The sequence below is a fragment of the Megalopta genalis genome, chromosome 3 (genome assembly GCF_051020955.1).
Source record: "Megalopta genalis isolate 19385.01 chromosome 3, iyMegGena1_principal, whole genome shotgun sequence".
Lineage (NCBI taxonomy): Eukaryota > Metazoa > Arthropoda > Insecta > Hymenoptera > Halictidae > Megalopta > Megalopta genalis.
In genome coordinates this window covers 16,108,661-16,132,633 of record NC_135015.1, presented here as the reverse complement: position 1 = coordinate 16,132,633, position 23,973 = coordinate 16,108,661, and the positions used below count along the sequence as shown (strand labels likewise).

The following is a 23,973-nucleotide window of genomic DNA, read 5'->3' as shown; positions in this document are numbered from 1 at the left end:
TTCGTAGGTATTCGTAGATCAGGTGATTGCTAAGTATCGTACGTTAGGAAGGTAGTCTCTCAGTCCCCTCTCGATGCCACCCTCTGCGCCTGCAAGGTGCACCCTCCCACCGTGTCTAACAACACTGGAGATCTGTAAAAACCGTTTAAAAGTTTGAAAGCAAAAATAGAACGCCATGGGATTGTAAATAGTATCTTGTTTATTTCTTCGTCTATACATATCGTCGATTTCATTGGACCACAGTTTTCTGTCCAAGCGCGTACAAAGTGGGAAATCATATGGCAAATGGGGATCTCCATGGAAATGAAAAGAGAGCTGCCTCACCTTGGCTAGAACGTCAGGATAGGTCCTTCTCGATGATCAAGAATATCTGCAACCAGACAATCATCTTCACCACTCCCGAATCGTTAAGAAATCGTTAAAAGTCGATCAAAAATTCTCTAACAAAAACCGACTTTAAACTTCGAACAATTAAACGCATGTAACTAATTTCTTTCTGTACAGATTAATAGTTTATAGGAACAAAAATTTTTCAGTTTCTATACAAGTGCATGTTCCGGTTTACTCTATCACTTCAGCGATGCGAATATTTTATCACTTGCGGGAAACCTCATTTTTCCTACATAGAGATTCATTTCCTCATAGTCGTAGTGCCATAGTGCAAAAGTATCAATAGTTGCCAGGCTGCGTTTGCCTTTTAAATTTTTATTATTTCATGCGAAAGTTAAGCGTTTCGCCCCTCTACTTAAATGAGTATGCGACAGTCAATAATAATTTACAAGAAAGGCGTCAAAAATCTATTAAAACAGAAGGTGGAAATTTTGATCACTTAATGTAAATTTTATCGTTCAATTTTTGTGATTAACCTATTCACTGTCAACTACAGGATATCTCGTGGTAGACGCCCACCGCGACGCGTCCGTTCATTAGTAACAAACAGAAGGATTTATTAATTATTTTTTTATTCATCATTACTTTTCACTGATTATTATTTATTTAAAATCCAGAAATATTGGCGTTTAAAATAGATTTCTTCAAAACAGGTTTGGCAGTAATATGTTTGCTAAATTGGTAAAATATATAGAATATTAAATTGAAGTGTCCTCATTCCCAAAACAACTAAGTATACAGGGTGTCCCATAATGATAGTAACACCCGAAAAGGACTAATTCCTGAGGTTATTTGAAGTAACTTTTTCCTTAGCGAAAATGCAATCCGTGGCTTCGTTTACGAGTTATTAACGAAAAACAGTGACCAATGAGAGGCGAGCTCGCCTAGCGCTACGTGGCCGAGCCAATCAGCGAAACTGGGCTCCGCGCGCTCGTTCACCGTTCGCCGCCTTGCGCCAGCCAAGCTCGCCTCTCATTGGTCACTGTTTTTCGTTAATAACTCGTAAACGAAGCCGCGGATTGCATTTTCGCTAAGGAAAAAGTTGCTTCAAAAAACCTTGGGAACCTCTCATTTCCCGCTTATACAAAAATTTTGGGACACCCTGTAAATCCACGGATACAGAGACAGAATTTTCTCCGCACCGTGTAGTTTCGAAGCAACGCTCGGATCGTTTACCTTTGGCAATGCTCCACCAGGGCAGCGTGATGTAGGTGAGAAACGCGTTCAGGGGAACGGACTGGGCCCGCCTGGTCTCCTTCCAGAAGTGGAAGGTCTGGGTGAATCCCCTCATGGTCCAGAGGGGGTTGTAAGCTCCGTCGTCCAGCTCTGTCGACAGAGAAACACACACGCACCGATCACCATTGACAGCCATTGATCCCCCAGGGACACTCATTGTCGGTGTGTGTGCAGCTATGATCCTGGAAAATGACTTCGTTGGTATGTGAATCACGCATCGGACATCGAGGTGCAACGGAGATCGGATCGATTATTACAGGTTCGATCGTTGCCGGACGATCGGCGGCCGACCTTCCCAACGAATACTAGCACGGTCAAGAACGTGTTATACAACAATACAACATCTCAGCTACAGGTGCGCAGAACAGAGGTGTACAGAGGGGGATGCACTAAGCCTCGCTCGTTTTCTCCGATCACTCTGATCGATTTCCGTCGGATCGTGCGGAGAGATCGAACGCTACGGATGTGGGGGATGAATCGTTACCGGTCACCGACGCGAATTGACCTTGACACTCAGCTCTGTTGCAGGCATGAGCAGAAATGGCCGGCGGAGCGGCGTCGGCCACTCCCGGAGCGTTTAAACCACGCCCACTTGGGGCATCATAGAGAGAAAAGACGAGATAAATCGTCATTGACAAAGGGTTTATCCTGTCGATAAATAGTTATTATTATTATTGTCTTCTTTCAATGGATATCGAAGATCAAGGTCATAATAATTCAATCAAGGTAATGATAATCAAAGGTACCTAATAATTATAAAAAGGTGCATTATCGTAGACTCGAAGTAACTTTTACATTGTCACTGATATCTGAACGAAAACTTAACAAAGCGTCATATTTGCATATTTCTAGATTCTGTTATTCCTAATATACAAGGTGTTCTATAATTATGTTAATACCCGGAAAAGGGTGATTCCTGAGGTCATTTGAAGTAACTTTTTCCTTAGCGAAAATGCGATCCGCGGCTTTGTTCACGAGTTATTAACGAAAAACACTGACCAATGAGAGACGAGCTCGGCTGGAATTAGACGTCCGAGCCAATCAGTGGAACTGGGCTTCGACTGCTTACACATCAGCCGTGCTCGCTTCTCATTGGCCAGTGTTTTCCGTTAATAACTCGTAAACAAAGCCGCGGATCGCATTTTCGCTAAGGAAAAAGTTACTTCAAATGACCTCAGGAATCGCCCCTTTCAATAATAATTAAATTAATTCATTTAAAATTGATTCGATCGTTTCTTAAGGAAGGATCTTCACAGTTTCAACAATTTGAAAATGAAAAAATGTGAGACCGATCATATGACCGGCGATAGATAGGTTCAGAGGACACTCCGCGAGAACAATAAATGGTCTTCGCCGGTGTCGCGGAAAAATTGATACGGTCGCGTCGTCGACGTCGGAGATCGCGTTTTGAGATTCGCTCCTTGGAGCAGCTGATCCGCTCCGAGGGCCAACGGCTTGTCATGCCTGCTCCACGAGCTCCAGCCGCGTCGCGGTCGCGTCTCGCTGCTGATGACTATGTTTATACCGGAGGTGAAACTCGCGGAGTCGATTTAGCCCGATCGCAGCGTCGATTGCTCTCGTTACGAACCACCACCAGCGCGAGACACCGTCACAACATAATCAATAATTGATCAACCAAGCCAAAGAGAATTGCGTGTCCAGCGGACCGATCCCGATCTCAATCGCAACGGCGGTCGTACTTCCCCGTCGCCGTTCTAATTTCACCATCCTCATAAACACAGTCATTGGGTCGAGCCTGGGTCGTACAAACGGTGACACAGAGAAACCGTTTGGGCCGGCCTAACTATATTTACCACGGACCGAGTACAATGGACGGAATATATGACTGCTGCAGGTCCGGTGTCCGGCAGGCTGCTCGATAAACGATCGCTTTCGGTCTTCGAGACTGGCTTCGTTTCGGAGTCTGTACAGGACGTGTCTTCCTCTAGCTTGCGTTAATTTTCGGGCGCCGATTGAACCCTGTTTCTAAGCTGCGGTCGCCTAAGCTGTATATCCTAGTGAGTAGCAAGTTTTGTGGATTTATGTCGGTTCGTTGTTTTGGTTTTTGTGCTGCTGTTCGGCGACTCGACGCTGTCTCTCAGTGTTCAGTGTGTATCTGTGTCCTTCTACCAATACTCTCGGCTAAAGCTACTATAACGTCTCTATCTGTGACTAAAGTATTCGTATAAATGTATGGCAGAATTTGTTCAGAGATGGCCGCTATTACGGTCTTTCGGTGAGCAACGTTGGCTTTTCGTGTGCGGCCTCGTCGCATGGGATTTGTCTCTCGAATTACTCGTTCCACGTGCTAGCCCATCTCTGACTGCATCTTTCAAGCAAAAGGTCTACTTCTCGGGATCTCGTTCGCGGGTCATGCATCTAATTTAACGCTAGGTTCGGAAGAATGTACTAGAAACAGGGTCGAATGAGTAGGATCATCGTTTCGTTCGACTGGTTCGATTGTTCGCGATTTTGGTACCGTACGTTCACACGACGTCGAGGATCGAATTTTCGAAGTTGAAGCATGAAAGTGTAACGTAAGATTTCGTGGACCATCCAGCGTGCTGGCGATGTTCGGTAAAAATGAGCTTGCGGCCGGATGGTTGAAACGACAAAGATTTGCTCGGATGGGCATTTTTTGGTCGACTGGTTCCGTTGATTCAGATTTTGGTGTCATAGAAAGAGTTCGAGGAATTAGGGGAGCATCGAGATGATAATTTTCTAAGTCACGCACAGAAGCCTAAAGTGGCGTAGATTTGGACGACCTCGAATGCAAGCGATGCATGGTGGTCGAAGATTCTCGAAACGTGACGAAATTGCGATATTGCTGGCATTAAAAGCGAATGCGAAACAAGTGCTGTTTAAGTAGAACATTTCTTTCGATGCTATTTCTATTTTCAAATGGATCGATATTATTTCTGTTTGCAAATGGATCGATATTATTTCCATTTTTTAAATCGATCGATATTATTTCTATATCCAAATCGATCGATATTATTTTTATTCTCAAATTGATCGATATTATTTTTATTCTCAAATTGATCGATGTTAATTCTATTTTTAAATCGATCGATATTATTTCCATTTTCAAATTAATCGGTATTATTTCAAATAGATCGATGTTACTTCTATGTTCAAATAACACCGTTCAAGATAACAGTTTGAAATGAATTCTTTCAAATACAGTAGACTCCCGTATAAATCGGTTAATATATGAAACGCTATATCAATTAATCAACTATGACTACCGAAGCGGTCCAAATGCCTGACTCAAAATTCCTGATACCATAAAAATGTTTCTACAAGATATTTTGAGACAATTATTCAAGCACATACTATAATAAAAATCGTACGAAGATTAAATAAATCGAGTCCTGTCGTTATTGTAAAACAATACGCCTGCATCAAGCAACAAAACAACGATGAAACAGAAGAAGCCGATATCCACGAAGAAAACAATGCAATGCTCAACTAAACCAGATTTTTCACTCTCTATTCGTTTCACTTATAAGTATCTTTACGCGAGCAAAGATATTTTATTATTCGGCGGGACGTGCGAGAAATCGTGTCATGCGAAAAGAATGGTCGCAAGATCTTCGGCTGGTTACAAAAATTCGCGCGATACGGGAGCCTACCGTAGTTCCTTCTCGTCTTGACTTGAAATGAAACCGGCCCAGGTCTGGACGGGACCCACTGTACAATATCCTCCCAGCCTGTACAGAGTGCGAGTCCCGAATCTCGATGAGCGGTCGCCGAGGGAGCAGCCTGCGGCCAAGTTAGACGGTGAGGCGCTTTGTGATCGGTTATATGGGGGGTTGGTGGAGGTGGTGTCGAGCAGGGTGGAAGAAGACTTTACCCTGTGAGCCGGGGCGGCGCGGGAGCTCGCACCAATAGTAGATGGCTGTGCCGTCTGGCGTGACTCTGTGCGGTGGTAGAGGGTTGCCAGCGAAGCTTCCGGACAGGGCTCGTCTTCGCCTCCGCCTGGGCAGCGTGGCGCTCTGCCTGTGCGTGGTCAGGTTGCCCCGAGTGATACGTGAGTTCGCGTTTTTGTCTTTCAACTGGTCGTCGTTTTTGTTCCGGTTACGGCTGGTGTTGTAGTACTCTTCGTGGTCGGAGCCGGCCGACCTCAGCCTGCGACGGCTGTCCGGCCGGCGGGACCGGAACACCTCGTCGTCGCTGAGACGCCGTTGCTCCTCGTCGTTCTCGAGATTGTTGATCCGCTCGTTCGTGATCTGCCCGGTGCTGTACGGGCGCCGCTTCCGGTTATTGTCCTGCTCCTCCTCGTAACCCAACGGCAGTTCCTCCTTGCCGTGCACCATAATGGCGCCCGCGTCCAGCTTCTGCCTCACGTTGTCGTCCGTGAGGCACGCCGCCGCCGGCACCAGTATCTCGCTACCGACCTCGATATGGTTGTGCTGGTGGTTCTGGAGGCCTGCCACCAAACAACTCGGTTCGAATCTACGCCCCTGCCATCGCTATACCTCGTCTCTTCGTCTCTTTCGGCCCGCAGGCTCACCGACCTTTAGACCCTTACGGGGAACGCTGTTTAATCGACGACAATGTCGCAACGATCCTTTTATAAAGATCGAAAGTATGTGCTAGGAAGATCAGAAACATGACAATTAAATGTGCTACTAAGTCTGGTCTGACCTTGAGAGGTTAACAAAGAAGGAAAGGAGAGCGAGTGCAAGAGAACGACGAACCGTTTACACGAAATAATCTTGACATGAAATTAAATCGTAGAACGCGAGTCGATCATAAATTAATCAACGACGATAAATAATAATTAACAGAGGGATAATATAATAGATATAATCTAATTTATCTAACAGAGATATATAATAGATAATATTCCATAAAAATCAGCAAAAACGAAACTGAACTCTAAACAAAAGTTAGCACCCTTGTCTTTCCCTTTTCCTTCGTCGATCTCTCGAGATCGGACTAGGCTTTGGTAGCACTTTTAATTTACATTTTCGTTTAATTTACATTTAGCGTACACTTCCGATCCGCAACCAAAAATCGCTGCGATTTTGTCATCGGTTAAACAGCGATCCTTGTTAAGGGATCGTCTTTAGAATAACCGATTCGGTATCTCAGACTGCTCGAGGCTTTTTGCCTTTCATTCGACGATTATTTACTCGAGGATATCTCGTTCACGACCTTGACCTCGAGGAGAGTAGAAACGCTCCAAATAAAAATGAAGCTTGCAAGAAAAGCGTTTAAAGTTCCCTTTCCCGATACGAGACGACGCTAAACGCGGGACGATCGAACGAGTCTATAAAGAACGAGCGAATCCTCTCCGCGATCGAAGATCAAGGTCATTTTCAAGATCACGCTCGTAGATCGCAAACTTTCGCCCGACCGGATGCTGCAGGCGAGGGAACACCGAAGGCTCGGAGTGATGTCCGAGACCTCGATGATGTCTCGCCTGCAACTTCGGACAGGATGCGTCGATTCGAAGGTCGGTGATTCCGTGGTTTCAAGAGACAAAGAACGATCATCCCGACGACGACACACAGGCGCACGCTCACCGTGTGTTTCGTGATAGGCCTCCTTGCGATTGGGCGAGTTCTCGTTGCCGGCGCGTTCCCACGAGTTACGTTGCTTTTGCTTGGGACGTTGTTGTTGTTGCTTGCCGGGTAGATGCCTGCGATTTCCTGGTGAGCCCCCGCCGCCCCAGCTGCTATCCTGTGGGTCGGCTACAAAGGAAAGAGCCGGCATGGCACGGATGCCACTGATTAGAGACAAAGGCATTTTTACATCTTCTCGCGTTTCTGTCTGTTTCGATTTGTGTGTTTTTTTTGTTTGTTCGTTCGATTTGTTTTTTTTATGTTCGTTATCTTTTTCTCTCGATCGTAACAACATCGCGATCATTCTTTATCTCGATCGCACAACAACGTCCACTCCGGTGTTCTTTTTTTCCCCTCGTATTTCGTATACTCGTGACGTCTAAATACGTATTCGATCATAGAACGCGTGTGGCGGTGTCGGTGGTGGCGCAAAACTGTATCCTTCTCTCTCTCTCTCTCTCTCTCTCTCTCTCGCTCTCTCCCTCTCTCTCTCTCTCCCTCTCTCTCTCTCTCTCTCTCGACTTTGTTCTCTCTGTATCCCCATCGGCGATACCAAACCGGTCCGAACGATCGGATATATTCGCGGGCGAGCATCGATTCCTTGACGAGAGCATTTTTCGATCGATAGCGAACTCTCTGGACTGTAAGAACTCGACGATCCGGGGATACGGATCTCGCATTGCCGTGGCGTAAACAAGGTAAATGCAGTTTCTTTTAGTTCATTATAACCTCGAGTCGGAAGCATGCAAGTTATTATTATATATAGTATTTTTATTTATATATGGTCTTGTGTTCGGCCGATCTCGGGGACCTCGCGAGCACGATATCTCGTCCTCGGGCTCGTCTGAGGAACAAATAGTTCGGTATTATTTCTCCGATTCCGGTCTAGTTTGTACGTGGTACACGGCTACGCTCTATCGAAGAGAAAGAAATGTGCAGTAGACACAGATACGTAACACAACCGCATGCACGATCGATCCTGAAGGGCGCAGGCAGAGAAAATATAGGATGAGGACCAGTGAGTGTACCTGATGAGACGGTAGCAACTGCCAAGAAATTTTTTCCGGATCGTATACAGAGATTATGGATTCTAACGAGACTCTGCGTTACCGTGGTATTCGGCTTTTTAAATAGGAAAACGAATTCTCTTTCTGTTCGTTAGGTATTTGGTATTTAACATTTTTCTTTTTCGGAAATATTTAAATTTGTAAGTATTGTTAGAGCGAGCATTTTTATGGATTCGTTTCAGATGTGTGCAACAAGAATGCAAAGGGTACGAATAGACTACAAATCGCATATTGTTTTTATTTGAAAGTGAATGTTGTCTAATTTTCTAGATATAGATTGATTTTTAATATTTTCTTTCAAAGAAACGTTCGATGTAATTTAATGAAATCAAATCAAATATTGTTTCCACTTGAACGTAAATGCTCCCTAATTTTCTAGATGTACTATGATTTTTTACACTTTCTTCGAAAGAACAGTTTAATTGAATTTAACGTGGTAACATAATACGGTGTCGCAAAGAGAAATACATCGTTATTAGTTCAGAAAGATTCATATGATGTCTGAGACCCTTTAAAGCTTAGCTACAATAAATCTGTATTTAGTTTTACTGTATGTTGTTGTCACAAGTAATATTTGTTTGAAGATGTTCAATTCTAGATGTTCACATGAACGAACAATAATAAGCTACAATAAATTCAATTGAATTTAACGTAACACCATAATAAATCCCACGCAGATATTGTTGTTAGTAGACTACAAATTTTATGCATTCATAGCAAAATTGAGTAGTTGCAATTTAAAATACTAGAAAGATGAAATGAATTGGAAAATGTCAATGTACCATTTTTAATCTATTGAAATAATTAAAGAAAGAATGAACATACTATTTAGTTTCTATTTCAAGCAATTTATGCAGACAGCTGTTATTTTGCATAAAAATCCGCAGTCTAGTTATTTATTCAGAAAGATTCACAGATTAACCACAATAAACTTTTATCTACTTTCCATCTTTATCACAACCAGAAAGATTCGATTAAAGATGTTCACTTCTAGATGATCAAACAGTTCACAACGCACCCTAGCTTCCCTTCCCAGACAATTGAATTTGATCAGTTCTTGCACATTGAATTTAATCGGGCAAACTACCTAATAATAAACCTATCTTCGTAACAGAAAGAGTCGTACCGTTATCCTTTCGAATAAAATGAATGTGACCTCTACGAGGACAATTTTCGAGGACTTTTCTGACTATTTTTTTCAGACAGTTGCTACCGCCTCCATCCTCTACAACGTGTAGAGTGTCTTAGCCCCCGTTCCTGTTTCAGCTGATCAAGGCTCCTCCCTCTGAGACGGGTGTACAGGTGCTCTAGTTACCGTCTCGAACATCCCCAGCTTCAATCTCGCTCAAGCCATTCGCCATCGAGTCCAGCCCCTCGTTCTCGGACCTAGCCTTGGTCGCGGCGGTGTCCGGTTTCGTCCTCCATCCGCCGCGAACGAAATTGTTCAGGTTTGCACTGGGATCCGATAGTCTTCGTTGATGTCGATACATGAACAGTTCTTCGGCATCGTCCCAATCAGCGTCCCAGAGCGAATCGGTGGCGCAGTAGCCTGGTTCCGAGGTGGGAGTCTCGGCGCCCGAGCCTTTCGGCTTTGTCACAGCCATCTCCGCGTGGCCTTTACCTAGAAGAACCATTGTTATCTTGATAGAGCCTGGATTTCATATTCTTTTATGCTAAAAAGTTGTAGACTACGACGAGGAAATCTGAAGTAGATTGTAGTGGTTGCCAGATGTTTAATTAGGGATTATTGGAATATGGGGGAAGTATGGTGGAATTCGTAGATGATCAAATAGTGACAAATAAAAATTTAGATAATAAATAGAGACAAATTAGAAATTATGGGAAATATAGAGTAGCTCTCGGGGTGACTAAATAAATGGAATTAGGTATTTCAGAAAAATATAGAAGAGCTGATGATTAATTAGAGACAATTACGATTTTTAATATAAAGTAACTTTCAGATGATCAAATAGAGACACGTCTAAAATTTTTGGAAATATCGTGTAGCTCTCAAATGATTAACTAGAGGCAATTAAAGTCTACAGGGTGTATAAAATAGCTAAATTAAAATTTTAAGGAAATGAAGACTAGATCATTGAATAAAGACAATTAGAAATTGTGGGAAATACAGAATAGCTCTCTGATAATTAAATATGAACAATTAGAACATTAAAAAAAAACAAAGAGTAGCTGTTCAATAATTAAACAGAGCAAATTAGCTAAACCGATGAGCTAATGAAGCTAGGGAATTGTAGACATTACTGATTCAATGGCTCGTAGTTACATTGCTAAAAATGTCAGAGTGTACTTTGGGTGGCTTGAGATTCGTCAAAGTTTAATGCATCTTTACTCCTAGGAGAACGATAGAGTTGCTAGTGTCGACACAAGTAACTACAATTTCTATGGAGTAATAAAAATGTCATAGTGTATTTCCAGTGGACAGCAACGAATAAAATCGTGAGTCTAAGAATTGTTACAGTGGAGCATAAATTTTGTACGCCGAGAAGCAGTAAGCCGAGAAGCCAGTGCACATTGTTACATATTTTCTCAATTACACAGTTGCTCAATGAAATATTCGGACATCTTCCAAAAACTTAAGAAAGAATCGAGCCTAATGTTTTGACCTTTTTTGACATGTTAGAGGGACTAGATCATTACACAACGAGGACAAAAAATTTTGCAAAAGTTGCAATTGCAGCTTTATCAGTCAATGTGCAGCGAACTAGTTTCTCTAATATCTCAAAGGGAAATTCAAGTTATTATTATAATATTAAAAATTAATATTATTATAAATAAAATATTATATATATTATATATAATATAAATTATATATAATATATAATATTATATATAATATAAAATATTATTATAAATAATATTATAAAATATTAATATAACTTGTAAGTTATATTAATTAATTTCGAATCAAGTTATTCCTTCTTAAATTGTGTCTGAATATTTGAACCGTGTCTACCGCGTGTGTTTCTAAGCAGGTAAGATCGAAGTAAAGTGGAAGAATCGTTAATCGTACCACGAGGTCCTTTCATCCGAACAAACTCTATTCTCTGCGAAGCTGCGCCGGAAAACAGGCCGAAGGTCATGCGCTGCGCCATCTTGGTACTCAAGCTGGACTGCAAAACGAAGCGACAGCGTTACGTTTTCGTTCACCAAAAACGCGTTTTCTTGTAAGCGAACGGAAGTGTCGGCGGATCAGAATAATCGGCGAACGTACCCTAGCGTCGTAGACTTTCTTGAGCGCGTCGTATCTGATAGAACCGAGGAAAATCACACCCTGAATCGCGCCCTCTCTGTCGGAGGCAACCAGCTCCACGCATACCATCTCACCGTCCCTGACTAGAATATCACAGAAAACTTCGTCGAAATTGTCCACCATGAAGCAGATGTGCGGGTACGTCATCTCTTCGAGGTCCCCCTTCGCGTCCATGCGGCGACGACTCGGGCTGGCGTACACCTTCTGCGAGTGTCTTCGGAGGACCTGCCAACAACGTTCACTTTTTAGCAATCATGGAATTCGGATGATTGATACAAATATGAACAGTGGATCAGTTTGACGAAAATATCGTTGACTATGCTTATGATCATCTATAATCTTATTTATCGATTTTGTTCAGCATGTTTTTACACGTACTCTCTTTCCAGACACGTCGGTCTTAAAATAGACCTTAATGGAGTATGCGAACATTTAAGTTAATTTGTCAGAAACTAGATAGTTAAATTACAATATTTATAGTCGGGCATTATTCGAGTAACTATTTAGTAATTTATAAAAAAATTTGTTCGAAACATTAGCCAAATAAAATTTTATTCGAAACATTAGCCGAATAAAATTTCATTCGCACATTTCGATTCAATTTTTCGAATGAAATTTTATTCGGCTAATGTTTCGAATAAAATTTTATTTGGCTAATGTTTCGAATAAAATTTTATTTAATTAAAGTTTCGGATAAAATTTTATTTGGCTAATGTTTCGAACAAATTTTTTTTAGAATAATATATCGAATAATACCTCGAATAAATTCTACGAATATAAAATTGTATTCGTTATTCGAATAAAACATGCCCAATTCTGATTTATAGTCTCGATCTAGACATTTCATAATTATTGGCAAAAGTGGTAATCTGAGTTATATTGGGTCTGTAGTGCCAAAGCGAGACTTAAAGCAGATCGACCGAAATATTACACGCGTGAACCTGAGAGCTCTTATTGGCTTCAATAGCTTCGCCGTTATTATTCAATTCCGTTGATCTTTCTGATGTTGGATGTGTCACCTACAGATTTTTCGCCACGAGCCACGAGCTAAATCCATCTAATAAAAGTCAAAGTCTAGACGAAGAAATAATTATAAACTTTCTTTTTCTTCTAAGAAATTATTGCAACCGAAAATGTTCTTCGTTGCAATTGCAAATCAGAGAATCATTGTAAATCAACGCGGTTAATCAGAATTATGTAAATCAGAAAATCATTGCCAATTATTGTGATTGTAAATCAGAAAATCATTGTAAATCAAAAAATCACTGCAAATCAAAAAATCACTGCAAATCAAAAAATCACTGCAAATCAGAAAATCATTGTGAATTATCGTAATCGTAAATCAGGAGATCATTGTAAATTTATCACGACGGTGAAAAAAATTTGTGAAGAAAAGGGGTTGACCCAGGTCAGGCGATTCTCACCTGCAATTCCTTGGGGCTCGTTCTTGTGCAGATCGCCAGCGTGAGCGTGTAGTCGAACTGATGTACGACCAGGTTCAGGTACACGGTTTCCTCCCAATCGATGTCGGGATCGCCGATCGGCAGTTTCTTGCTGTCCTTGCGGAACACGTCCACCTCGGTCTCGAACTTCGGCAAGTACCTCGACGAGGTCTTCACATGCTTCTTCCGGACGAAGAAGAGCAGATCGTCGCCGTCGATCGTGTGCTCCGCTTGGAAAAGGAAATGTCGCACGAACAGGTCCGTCCAGTAGGTTGTACCCTGTAGTACCACGAACCCGGAGTCTGCAACAACGTTTCCACATCGTCATTAACCCCTTGTCATGCTTTGACGAGGCCGACTCGTCATGAAAATTTCTAGTAATAACTTATTCAGCGTAGATGTTATTCTGTCTTTTTAAATTGAAACAAAATTCTGATCTCTTGTCATCAATATTTTTTAAGAATTCGAGTAAATTTAGGCCTGAGTTAGTACTGCATAAATATGGTTACTTATGGTTATTAATATAATTATGGTTATTAATCTTTTGCACTGATTTATTATTTTTTTGGAAATTTATTTTTTTATTTATCTTTTTGGAAATTTATCGATAGGCACCCGAGACGAATCCTCAGAAAATAATTGCAAGTGCAGCGCTACTTAAAATCGTCTTCAGGTTTCAAATAGACTGCATCGAGATCCTAATGAATCGTTTCGTACGATGAATGTTGAACCAATGTGGCATATGCGATGCAACAAGTTCACAAAGAACTTCATTATTTATCTTCTTTTTATATTTTTATTCTAAGCACAGGAAGTTAACGATCTCTGTTCAAACGATTCGATAAAAACGCTTCCTTCGTCATTCTTTCCATTCTTTTTAAAGAACAACGATATTAGACATTCCTTAGGGAGTATTCTAATTTTAATGAGCACCATATGGCGATCAACCCTTAAATGCCTCGGCGCCCTTTCCCGTTTTAATAATGGCAAAGAGCAACCGGAGCATTGCAAGATGAACTATCGATTTCCTTCGGGGGAAACGTCCAATTCAACAAGAGATAGCGATGCATCCGCGTACATACAGTCACCTCTCACTCTCTCCTTTCATCAAAAGCGAACGAGAAAATAGAGAGTCGCGTCACAGGTACGAAGGTCGCCGATAAAAATACGAATTCCCGTTTCGCTTCGGAAAGGATCGTCCGCGCGATTCCGAGAATTGTCGCCGCGTTCCAGCGGATATCATCTGTGTCCGAGAGCGAAACAAGATGCTTCTGGGAGAGGCTGGCGACGACCGAATCTCGGGTAGGGGCCGATAAATCGATAGCAATATTCGCGGACGACGGTCCTGCGACTTAATTGCTGCCTCTGCTAACGACGGACCCGCTCCGGCTTTGTAAAAAAAAAAAAAGGAAAAAAGGATAGTTTCCGGACTATCGATCTTCCAGAGAACAATGGACGCGGGAGATTAATTGTTACGCCTGCCACGGCGGGCTTTGGCGACCGATGCCACCGAACTGTTCAGAAGTACCGCGGCAAACGGATTTTGCGGGCTTAATTGCAATTTTTCTCACTGGAACAGGGAAACTAATCTAATGTCAATTGCTTCTGCACGCCGAGTTCAATTCTCTACATATAAATGCAGTGATTTCTCCCGAATTCGCGCTCAGATTGCGCACAAAAACGGATTTGTTTGGGAAAAGAAGATGCGATTAATCGAGCCTTGCGACTCGTTTTTATAGTCGTTGACTATAGTAGGTAACTATAAAAACGAGCCACAAGGCTCCAATAATCGTATCTCCCTATTTTTGTCTGCAATCTGTGCGCGAATTAGGGAGAAATGATTCTACAGTAATGTCTGCCTAATTGATGCACAGATTGATTGTGCACAAAAATGGACAATTTGGGAATAGAAGACACGAATATTCGAGCCTTGCAACTCGTTTTTACAGTTGTCGACGATTTATAACTATAAAAATGAACCGCGAGGATCGAACAATCGTGCCTTATCTTCCCAAATTGCCTATTTTCGTGCGCTATCCGTGCGCGAATTAGGGAGAAATGATTGTACAGTAATGTCTCTCTAATTCACGCTCAGATTGTGCACAAAAATGGACAATTTGGGAATAGAAGACACGATTATTCGAGCTTTGCAGCTCGTTTTTACAGTTGTCGACGATTTATAACTATAAAAATGAACCGCAAGGATCGAACAATCGTGCCTTATCTTCCCAAATTGCCTATTTTCGTGAGCTATCCGTGCGCGAATTAGGGAGAAATGATTGTACAGTAATGTCTCTCTAATTCACGCTCAGATTGTGCACAAAAACGGACAATTTGGGAATAGAAGACACGATTATTCGAGCCTTGCAGCTCGTTTTTACAGTTGTCGACGATTTATAACTATACAAATGAACCGCAAGGATCGAACAATCATGCCTTATCTTCCCAAATTGCCTATTTTCGTGCGCTATCCGTGCGCGAATTAGGGAGAAATGATTGTACAGTAATGTCTCTCTAATTCACGCTCAGATTGTGCACAAAAATGGACAATTTGGGAATAGAAGACACGAATATTCGAGCTTTGCAGCTCGTTTTTACAGTCGTCGACGATTTATAACTACAAAAATGAACCGCAAGGATCGAACAATCGTGCCTTATCTTCCCAAATTGCCTATTTTCGTGCGCTATCCGTGCGCGAATTAGGGAGAAATGATCGTACTCCGAACGGTGCGCCACAGAAGTGCCACGCGAAATCGGATGGATTAACTAGCGCGGCTGAAACTGCAGAAATCGATCGTGAAATGAAACGAGATTGAAATTAAATTGCACATATTAAATTAGTTGTAACTGTGTCAGATTCTACGGATCCTAATCAAATTCCGTTCGTGTAAACGCGTATCGGTAAGAATAACATTCCTTTCAGAACGTGAATAGAACTGTTATGTCACGGTGTATAATTGCGGCAAATTTTTTAACGAACCGGGAAAAAGAATTTTACCGTGGAAAACGAAGGAGAGCAGGAAACATGTTCTGTGCGAGCATAATAATGGTCACTCGGGGATATTAGTCATCGGCACGGAAACCTTGCTGCGTTTCAGTGTGACAGACAATTGCGGACACACGCGACGACACACGCTGCTGGTATTGAAGCGTGGCTCGCCTAATTGTGCGGCCGACACGAGGAGAGTTACGTCACGTTGCTTTTATAGAACGAACGTGTTTACGGTGATTCGTCGTTGGATTTATCATCAACGCTGTTCGTTTGCATAGGTGCAATCACGGGAGCTCGGCCCGGCGAATCCGTGGTTAAAGAAGCCGCGCGATATAGGAACACACCTGTAGTGAGCATAAACAATGCGGGTCACGCGCCTTTCGCGGTCCGAGATGCCAAGTTTGCCACGCTGATTTTTTTTTTGGTTCCAAGTTTTATTTCGCAGCAGACGTTCCATTTTATCTAGCGGAACATCTGGTCATTATACCGGTCGTTATATTTTACAATGTTGCTATCTCGCTAAAAAAAAATTGCACATTACGTCTGAAGCAGTTACTGGAAAACAGGAAAACAGTATCATCGAATCTGCGGCAGATTCAGTCGCGAAGAAAATTTTTTTATGCATTTGGGGACATTGCGATCTGTATCATTCTTTTTAGAAAAAATGTATTTCTAGTTTTCTAAAAAAAATTATATGTATTATATTATATTATATTATATATATTATATTATATATATTATATATTATATTATATATTATATTATATTATATTATATTATATTATATTATATTATATATATTATATTATATTATATTATATTATATATATTATATATTTTCTAGTCTTATAAAACAATCTCAGTAGAATATGAACAATGGCTTAGAAAAGTAGAGATTTCAAGCTGTAAAAAGAGTCTGGGTTTATCATTGTACGATCATTATCTAGAAAACTATAATTATCTGTAAATCGATGTATATCTCTCAAGTATAAAAAATCGGAGATACTGCGTTTGCTTCGAAGATATTTCAATAGCGATCTGTATATACGATCTTGAAAGATTAAAGAAGTAATTGCTGTGACTAGACTGCAGATCTCTACGCAGTTATAGACATGAAGTTAACTCTATACTACTAAGAAGAACTGATGTTGACTTATGGTTGACTTATTCTTATACAAATCGACTCACGGTCTAGTGAATAATCCAACTCATGCATTTATTTCAATGCTCCTTCCAGAATAACAATCCTTCGCTTCCTCTTCTGGCTTTCTTTCTATTCTACTTGTGTTAAATACTATAATTGACTTCTTCGCTATTAATATCAATATATTAATATCAATATGTTTTTAATTTTTTTTTTCATTCCAAGTAATAGCAAAATTAAAAAAGCTTTTTAGCCATCGTCTAGTAGACAAGTCACTCTGTCATCTAAAAAGAATTCAAGTAATTTAGTTAAATTTTCAAAAAGTTATTGCATTTTAAAAGGTGTACGAACACTTTCGTGGGCCACCCCACTATTTACGTTATATCTACAAAAATGATTGTTACATTGCTACTGCATTCTCTTGTATCATTCGCCTTCGAATAAATAAATATTGATTTCTGCAGTAGAAGAAAGCTTACAGATTAACAATAACTAATAACATTTCACCTTTCACGGAAGGAATCTTTTGGACGAAGCGACGAAGAACGAAACACCCTTATGCTAATCTTCGCGAAAATGAGTATGGAAATTGAGTACGAGAATTCGTATAAAAAAAGATCCATAGTCTAACTAGGGCAAACTTTGACAGCGCGGTCTCGACCTCATCAACGAAATTACTTCGCCTATATAGGATCATCCTGCGGTGTCTATTTTTTAAGGGTCGGCCGAGGACGGAAAACGTGATCGATTTCGTGAAATCCCGGTCACAGGGGTGACTTTCGATTTCGAGACAGCGAAACACCGGGTCCGGAAATTTCATGCTCGGCGGAATATCAGGCATCCGCGATCCGCGATACTCGAAGGAGAAGTGTTGACCTGGAAAATCACTACGAACAGAAAACAAAAGGATTACGAAGGGGGCGCGGGGCGGCGGCGTCGTCGCCCGGTTATTAGACTTCGACGTAGTCGTTAAGACGGTTCGAATGTGTTCGACCTCGCGGCGCCTAATTAAAGACGCAAATCGATGGAAATGTATTCTTACTAATCACTGCGGTCGCGGCGAAAAGCCCGCCGTGTTGGTAAACACGGATGGTTCCCGATCAGCTGACGAGAATATCGGCCAGGGCTGGATCATCTACTCGCGGCCTCGAGCACTTTTCCCCCCGATTCCACCAGCCAACTCACCCTTTCACGATTTATGGCCCGAGGACATCGGTATTCTTTTATTATCCGATTTTCTACAGCTTCAAATTTACAGTGAGTTACGTTAATATTCTGACACGTTCAAAAATGCGACAACTTTTTTATAATTTGGTCAAACGATTTGAATTCCTTTTAAATCGGTTTTTGAATTCCTTTTAAATCGGTCGCTTCACCGGACTGTGTCCAAAATGATTTTTGTAAAAAAATTGGTTGGAATAACGTCAAAATATTTAAGAAATGTTTTCTTTACTTATTTATATAAAATTTAAACAAAAGCAAATTTTTTAATCGGTGTCTAGTAAATTCGTCAGGTTAACGTCTCATAAAAATTCAAATCGTTTGGTGCAATTTTATAGAAGTTTTTGTGGTTTAGTAAGTGTTGAGATATTAACGTTGTACTCGTTTTCCAATTTTGTGGCAGATACTTCGTTCGTTTATGATCGCAGTTATCACATGACAGACTATTATGTGACATAATCTTGATTTTGTACTTGCAAATATATATAATATTTTTATTCGCCCTCTTTTAGATGCTAATGATGGATAATTATATATTCAGTGTTACTCTAATTTCGTGCAGATTGCAATTTGTATTAATTTTTCAATTTCGCTGCAGGCATCATATTTTAATTGGCGCCCTAAGCACCCTTCTGATAATTCCTCATCATCCACCACTCCTCACTCCTTCATAATTCCTACTTACTCCTCGACCGGCTTGAAAATCTATTACCACGAGATCTTTCTGCTATATTTTATTTTAGAAAATTAACTGATCTCTATAATTGAAATTGTACAATTCGTTCAGTCTACAAATTTTCATGTTTGCCAACAGTTAAAAGATTTTCAAGTTTGCCAACAATTTACAAATTTTTATGTCTGCCAACAATTTAAAGATTTTGATGTTTGCCAACAATTTACAAAGTTTTATGCCTGCCAAAAATTTACAATCTTTTATGTCAGCCAACAATTTACAAATTTGTATGTCTGCCAACAATTTAAAGATTTTTACGTCTGCCAACAATTTACAAATTTTTATGTCTGCCAACAATTTGCAAATTTTTATGCCCGTCAACAATTTACAAGTTATCATGTTCGCTAACAATTTAAAAATGTTCACGTTTGCTAAGGATCAGCAAACGTCTGGTCTCCACGACCTGCAAATTCCCGTATTCGTTGACCCGTTACAAATGAGATTGACCTGCGGCGATACACGATATCGAAAATTAGCATCGGTTTTGCAATTCCGAGGCGCAACCGGCGCGTTTCCGTGGGCTACAATTTTTCCGAGGCTCCCAGACGACGACGTGTCCTAACCAATTTACGAGCCCGACGGAGCAGCGCAGCGTCGAATTATTTAGCGGAGGGTTTGCGGCAAAGTGAAACGGGGGGGAATACACGTGTAAAAAAGGGACTCGCATACAAACCGATCGTCGCTCATTTCGCCCTCGGCTCATCGATCGCGAAATCACCCTCGCGTCTCCCAAACAAAAGCCTCACTCCCCCCCAGGAACACACCCTCTCCGCTCGAGCACGCTCGCAAACTCCCCCGAAAGCGGGAAGCGGACTTAACCGCGCTTAAATCCTTCTGCGAGAAGCACGTACTGTTTTCGGTCTAAGCGGACTCGATGCCTCGCTCTCGAGGATTTCGTCGACGAGTCATCGTCTGAACGACTTCTTTCTGGACGGCTCAATGTCCCAGTCAAATTCGGAATTAATCGATGCGGTCGGAACTATTTTAATTTTTAAAATAGTTTCTACGACTTGCAGCATTTCTATTTTATGTGACTCAGGTATAAATCAGTATTAACATAGTACGTATACTATATTACAGTGACGGACTGAAGTATTCAAACATCTTTTAAAATGCAATCAATTTTTTAAAACTTTCATGTTTTCTGTTATTCCAAGTAGCAGCAAAATTAAAGAAAAAGGTACTTAAAAAAAGTACTGTATCATTGTACAATCAACTAGTGCCTCTAAGATTGAAGAAAGATTCAAGTCATTTAGTCTAATTTTGAAAACGTTTTTTGCATTTTAAGAGGTGAACGAGAACTTCAGTTTGTCGCTGTGTATGTCTTATACTGTGCTATACGCATTAGGTATGGCATAATATAGTATAATACATATAAAATAATTCTCGTAATAATAATTAATACTATTATAATATATACTATTAGTATTATAATAAATAATTGATACTGTTATAATGATATATAATAGTATAATATATGTAGTATAATACATATAGCATATTATATAGTATTTAGTATATTAAACAAAATTGATAATATGAAAATTATTTTGGAACACGATATAAAAATGTTCGTTGTCCCACAGTCACCATTCGAGTTGTAAGGATTAATTTTTCTGTGAAGTTTCCTTTAAATCAGCCTTCCCCGCGGGCTTATCGGAAATTTTCATGCGAATGATGGATAATATATGCGTATGGAGTATGCGTGTTGATTAGGAGAGAGATTGTTCTCTGCGTCTGGGGTTGGCGATTAATATTAAAGAGATTATGTAGATTAGCTTTCAGAGGGTTAGACTTAACTCTGGTGTTGATAGAAATTTTAATTAAAATATGAATTGTGAGAGAGAGTGAGAGAGAGAGAGAGAGAGAGAGAGAAGAGATAGGGGAAAGAGAGATGGGGAGGGAAAAGAGAAAGAGAGATGGGGAGGGAAAAGAGAAAGAGAGCGACAGAGAGAGAGAGAGAGAGAGAAAGAGAGAGAGAGAGGGAAAGAGAGGGAGCGAGAGAGAGGGAAAGAGAGAGGGAGCGAGAGAGAGGGAAAGAGAGAGAGAGAGAGAGAGAGAGGGGGAAAGAGAGGGAGCGAGAGAGAGGGAAAGAGAGAGAGAGAGAGAGAGAGAGAGAGAGAGAGAGAGAGGGAGAGAGAGAGGCTATGGTCTACAAAACACGTCGAGATTCGAAAGTCAACTTAGTATAAATATTATGCATGCTCGTCGCGTTTTTATCGTGTACATTGAAGGTCGACCACAATAATGTATTGCGTAAGCAATTTTGTGATACTTTATGTCGGTACGTAATGTCTATATGAATGATAACAAATACTGTTTCTCATTTTGGTAGGAAGGAGATCGTAAACAATGACTGTACACGCCAAAGTTAGCGACCATGTGAGAACTCGTTTAATTTAGTCTGAATCGGTATACGTTTAGCGTTCCTCTATGTGCGAGCAATCAAGCATGCAGCCGATCAATGGAGTACCACCGTATCCTCTCGGCCATATTCCTTCCTCCCCCTCCCCCCTGCCATTCGGGAATTTAAAGAATTCGCAGCAATATCGAGGATGCCGATCAAATTGATCGCATCTTTTGATCGAATATTCCTGCTAAGGCATTCGACGAAGACATTGTATTAGGCGTCTAATATCAGCAGGCGAAATTCTGCGTTTGAATGCTCTACCATTGATCTGTTTGATGCTTCCGTTGGATAAAAAAGGATTTATCAAGAATTAGGATCTTAAATTCAGTCTATGTCAAGCTTAATAGCTATATATATAATCGAAGCTATAGTCAAAGCTATAATAAATTTTGAGGGATTTGAATCTGGATGCAGATAAATATTCAGTAAATGGTTAATCATTAGACTGCGGATCTTAATTGCAAAATAAAGAATATTTTGAATATTCGTCGCAAAAAATCGGAGTAACTTAGAAGTTGTACTCTGTCTTTAATTATTCAGTAGGTCGAAAGTAAATATATCGATATTATATTAAATGTTTATAATCTTTCTTTTATAATCTGTCTTCAAACTACAGATGCCCAATATTGATCATAAATGCATAAATCCAAATGACCACAAACTTAGAAAGAATTTAAATCTACTAATTTTAGTTTTATCTTTGCTTACTATTTACACTTTTACTTTTATTCAACTTATAATTTATGAGCTACTTATAGTTTAAAGTTCCGTATAATTTCATGAAAGATTCCAGCAGGATCAAACGAAGCCTGTCAAAATCGAAGATCAATGGATGACAGACACCCTAAACACTACTCCCCGACCCTATCAGTACACCCTGCAGCTCTCGCTAACAAAATCTTCCTAGGGTTAGAACCTTCCAGCATTAAATATCCACCCTCTCGAAGCTCTCCGCCAGGATAAAACGAAGCCTATTAAAAATTTAGAGATTCATACGCCGCTAATGCTGCACCCTAGCTTTATCGAGGGCGGCAGCGTTACAATCACCATGTGCTTTACAAAACAAATTTTCCCACCCTATCTAAACAGTCCTCCATAATAAACTTAAACCTCTTAAAAAGGACCAGAGACGAATTAGCATACTCTAAATCGAGTACCCTAAAACTTCACTAGAAGCAATAAGTATCTTGGACCTTTTTGTCATCAATTCTTCCAAGATAAAAACCTTCTGAAACTAAATTAAGAATACGTACCAGGATCGAACAACTCCAATCAGAATCTAAGAACAACAAAGAATTCGTGCACTTTAAACGCTACCCTCCAACTTCATCGCTGCAAAAACCATCCAAGTACCACTGTGAAATGAATTCTTCCAGGATTAAACCCTTCCAGGAGCAACTGCTCGAAGCTGTTCTCTAGAACAGCAGGAAACTCGCGAAACATGAAGAGCTTCCAAGGAGATTCGTATACCCTAAAACTCTCCACCCTAATCTCAACGCTCTTCCAGTATCGAAATCTCTCAGCAATGGAAAGCTACGATAAACCTGTGATTAGATTATCGAAGCTTATTAAAGAACTATCACCGATTATTATCGAGTTGAAGCTCGAGGACGGAGGACGAAGGGACTAACCATCAAACGCAGAGTTACGAAAGATTCGCGTACCCTAAACTCCCCACTCTAGTTCCCTCGGTACACAACCGCACGGTACACTCCTCTAGAATCGAGATGTCCCAGCACTGGGCGTCCAAATAATCCTGCGAGATGAATTGAAACTCGAGAACGCAGAGGGAAGAAACCAGATGAGAAACGAAGACCTAAAAGAGGTTCGCGTGCTACGATTCTAGAGCCGACGCCTCTAACCAACCGACGCACGAGCACCTAAAACACCGCTCCAGGAACCAGTCGAGCTTCCATCGAACCTGCTGCAGAGAGCTGTAGAGGGCTGTAGAGGGTTCGCAACTCACCATCCTTGAGCATCTGCCTGAGCTCCTTGGTTCTCTGGAAGTTGATCTCTTCTAGGAGCTGCTCGAGCATGGTCGGCGGCCTGACGAGGCCCGAGGTCGAGCTGCCCGCGAGAGTAGCCATGCCCGGCTGGCCCAAGGAAGGTGTCGTTGCTGGTCGGCCGCTGCCGGTCTAGGCCCCGATCCTCGCTGGGCCTGCCTGTCGCCGCGCAACCACCACTCACGACGCACCAGCACTCTGCCAGAATCACGCTCGGGCGAACCCGACAAAGAGCGAGTAGCTGATCGAGCCGAGACGACGATGGGTCATCGCGGGCTATCCGCCGGCATCCTACTCTCTTCCGTCTAGCCGCTACGTCACCCGCTGGGCTCCTTTCGCAGGATGATCGGACGCAAATGAATGGCGGTTTTATCGGACCGCTACCGAGGCGGCCATAACGACGCGTTCACGCTCACTATCTTCTCTAGCACTGGCCAGTCTACGTTACCACGGCGAACGGAGTAGTCACCGGGACCCGATGCGATCACTCG

At 41.3% G+C, this 23,973-nt stretch overlaps 1 protein-coding gene across 3 annotated transcripts; it reads right to left on the bottom strand.

Annotated features, from left to right (window-relative positions):
- Window positions 1-181: 181 nt before the first annotated feature.
- Window positions 182-23,973, bottom strand: LOC117225037 (uncharacterized protein KIAA0930 homolog). 3 transcript variants are annotated; one of them, XM_033478340.2, is made up of 9 exons: window positions 23,446-23,973; window positions 12,962-13,281; window positions 11,499-11,762; window positions 11,298-11,397; window positions 9,582-9,887; window positions 7,161-7,328; window positions 5,483-6,058; window positions 1,567-1,716; window positions 182-370 (listed from the first exon to the last, which is right to left on the bottom strand). In XM_033478340.2, exons 1-9 carry the CDS (start codon window positions 23,564-23,566, stop codon window positions 330-332), a joined length of 2,046 nt encoding a protein of 681 aa, XP_033334231.1. In that variant the 5' UTR covers window positions 23,567-23,973; the 3' UTR covers window positions 182-329. The 3 variants fall into 3 exon arrangements, with proteins under 3 accessions (XP_033334231.1, XP_033334232.1, XP_033334233.1); XM_033478341.2 differs by lacking the exons at window positions 5,483-6,058; window positions 7,161-7,328 and having other exon boundaries at window positions 23,446-23,968; XM_033478342.2 differs by lacking the exons at window positions 11,298-11,397; window positions 12,962-13,281; window positions 23,446-23,973 and having other exon boundaries at window positions 11,499-11,636.

Coding starts and splice junctions, on each gene's coding strand:
- LOC117225037 (XM_033478340.2), bottom strand. CDS start 23,566: ATGGCTACTCTCGCGGGCAGCTCGACCTCGGGCCTCGTCAGGCCGCCG. Junction 13,282..23,445: donor CAGGCAGATGCTCAAGGATG/GTGAGTTGCGAA, acceptor ACGTTGTTGCAG/ACTCCGGGTTCGTGGTACTA. Junction 371..1,566: donor CTGGTGGAGCATTGCCAAAG/GTAAACGATCCG, acceptor GTCTGGTTGCAG/ATATTCTTGATCATCGAGAA.